Source organism: Amphimedon queenslandica, unplaced genomic scaffold (assembly GCF_000090795.2).
Source record: "Amphimedon queenslandica unplaced genomic scaffold, v1.1 AMPQUscaffold_10490, whole genome shotgun sequence".
NCBI classification, from domain to species: domain Eukaryota; kingdom Metazoa; phylum Porifera; class Demospongiae; order Haplosclerida; family Niphatidae; genus Amphimedon; species Amphimedon queenslandica.
Genome location: NW_003549247.1, coordinates 4,437 through 7,100, shown reverse-complemented (window position 1 = coordinate 7,100; position 2,664 = coordinate 4,437). Strand labels below are relative to the sequence as shown.

Below are 2,664 nucleotides of genomic sequence, written 5' to 3'. Positions count from 1 at the left end.
CTATTCGGTATGATTGGATAGTCAGAGATTCATACAGGATTTTGTCATAGGGGGGGGAACACAACAAAAATTTAAGGTAACATCGCATATTTTTGGGAATTGTATTTTGCGATATTGCGCTAATCAAGCAAAAGTCAGTTTTCCCTATGGAGACATGAACTATTATACACATGATTGCTAGTTTACTTCAATTGTGTAATGAACATAGCAAGTATGAACCCATTTATTAAAGTTACTCAGACTGTTTTAGGGGAGGGAACTTGGGAGGGGATTTCCCCCTTTCCCACCCCCCTATATAGTAGTATAGTACATGTATAGCATAAATGAAGTGAATTGAGAGGATGAAAGCATTTTTATATAATATGAAGTGTATACATGTGCATTCAAACTATTTTATTATTTAGAATGAACCACTCACTATGGCAGCAAGTAAAGGACATCATGATATTGTATCTTTATTGCTCTCTAAAGGAGCTGATCCAGACACTGTAGATGAAGTAAGTATTGGGTTTTTTATGTACATGTATACACATCACAAAATAGGAGCTATGTGGTGCTGTAATTTAGCCAGTTTTTCATTAATTACTTCATGTTCATTAAATGTACTTCATGTTCATTAATGCATGTACATTAGAATAGCAGAAAATATGTTGTTTTTTGTCGACTTGAGCATAGCAACAAATAATTAACACTTAAATAATTTGTTACTATCTAATACCACACCTGTTCATTATTTACTTGATTGCTTTACTTGTTCCAAAGGTGATCTTGTACTTAATTTATAGTTTTGCCTTCTTGTATCACGTTTAACGGCAGCTACATATCAGCATGCACATCAAGAATTTGTAGTTTGTAAGTTTAATGAGTATTAATAATCATTGATTACGAGTTGTAATTGGAGCTAGATATACATGTATTTATGGAGGAAGTAGTTGTAATTATTAGGTAATTATCTTATTTACAAGTTTTCACCTGTAGTTTACAGTACATGTGAAAGAAATAATGTGTCCCACATGATCTCAATTTTAGTGTAGTAGTAAAAGTTAATAAAAAATTAATGATTTGTCATTAGTTGAAAGTTTTGGCAGTAATTGGATCAGTTGTGATAAAAATTATTATAGTGTGCTTTGTACTTGTAATGATCAGTAATCACAAGAACCATGATACATTATAGCTTGTGTACTCAAGATGGCAATTGCTCAGGTTTTCTCAGCCAAATTTTTTTGTTCTCTAATTAAGCTCCAAAATTGAATATTAAACCTAGGAAATTACAAAAACACGGAGTAGATGAGTGCAGTTCCTTCACACAACAAAAATATTACCACCAAGTTGAATTCTCCACCCAATATAAAGTTTAACCTAACAAAGAGCCACTATATAGTAATTAAGTTTGGCTTGTGTCACTGTTTCTTGTTACTGCATGATGTTCACTTCATTAGTTCATGTCCATATTATGTGTAGTGTAATGTAACATTCTAAAACTCACTATGTATACAAGTGCATGTACTTTTACATTGTATATGCATATCCCCATGTTGTGTGTTTAACTTTAACATTTACATATTCTTACATTGTTACTATAGTTTAGTACACCACTGATTGAAGCAGTAACAGAAGGACATTATCAAGTGGTGGAACTTTTATTAACCAAAGGAGCTGATCCAAACTTAACAAGTAAAGTGAGTTACTAACAACATGATAATACATACATGTACATGTAGATAGTTATAAATGGTATCATAACACTTGGTATAAATCTTACATGTTTAGTATACTGGTACACCACTGACTTTAGCAGCAAGAATAGGACATCATCTTGTATCTGAACTTTTACTATCCAGAGGAGCTAATCCAAACATTATAAATAAAGTAAGTGTTGTATAACAGGAAACTTTTGAGGAAATTAAATTTAGCGAGTTTGGCATTTTGATAGCCATTCGCCAAAACAAAAATCTGCCATTTTGAGCCATTATATGCATGCTCAATGGCACATTGCCACAAATTTGCCAGATTAAATTTCGCCAATCACCAAAATTTAGCAATTTTCCAAGTTTAACTCCCTCCAGAATTTCCTGTTATATAGTATAAGTACTGACAATTTAATTATTTATAATTGCATCATTGTATTTGTTCCAGACATGTAAACCATAATATAATGTTATATTACTTTTGTAGTGTTCTTTTTATATTAAAATGAAAATAAATGCTTTAGTTTATGCATGTATGTTCAATTTTACATGTACATGTGCTGCCATAGATCAGGAAATTTTTGTGTTAAAAATAATTGCTGTAATTTTTTTAAGTTTTGTTATTTTTGTTGGTTGACCAATCCATGAAATTTTTTAACACAAAAAATTCTGGATGCATCATAAACTGGAAGCATGGCTATTTACTCTTGATAAGATGGACAGGAAGTTGCTCATGACAGCACTGAATTAACAGCATTGAAGGGCGTACAGCAATGAGTGGAAGTTTTAGGACTTCTTTGTGATGAGTTTATGTAGACACAGTTGATGACTTAACAGCTTACTAAATAATCTTAGTATCTTTAATCAGAACCAATAAATGAATAAACAAAGGAGAGAGAGAGAGAGAACTGAGAGCTCTGAGAGAGAGACAGACTGAGGGTTCAATTTATAGTCTAGCTATAGAATGTTCTAGAAA

The 2,664-nt window shown here is 31.9% G+C and overlaps 1 protein-coding gene across 1 annotated transcript; it reads left to right on the top strand.

Moving 5' to 3' along the window:
- The first annotated feature begins 406 nt into the window (after window positions 1-406).
- Window positions 407-2,151, top strand: LOC109590110 (ankyrin repeat domain-containing protein 65-like). The gene is made up of 4 exons (XM_020006055.1): window positions 407-497; window positions 1,584-1,679; window positions 1,771-1,869; window positions 2,137-2,151. The coding sequence occupies exons 1-4, from the start codon at window positions 420-422 to the stop codon at window positions 2,149-2,151; spliced, it is 288 nt and encodes a 95-aa protein (XP_019861614.1). The 5' UTR covers window positions 407-419.
- Window positions 2,152-2,664: the final 513 nt, after the last annotated feature.

What these genes read in the sequence shown, in the direction of transcription:
- LOC109590110 (XM_020006055.1), top strand. Translation starts at nt 420, where the DNA reads ATGGCAGCAAGTAAAGGACATCATGATATTGTATCTTTATTGCTCTCT. An exon ending in ATCCAGACACTGTAGATGAA is followed by an intron (nt 498 to 1,583) that starts GTAAGTATTGGG and finishes TTGTTACTATAG; the next exon opens with TTTAGTACACCACTGATTGA. An exon ending in ATCCAAACTTAACAAGTAAA is followed by an intron (nt 1,680 to 1,770) that starts GTGAGTTACTAA and finishes TTACATGTTTAG; the next exon opens with TATACTGGTACACCACTGAC.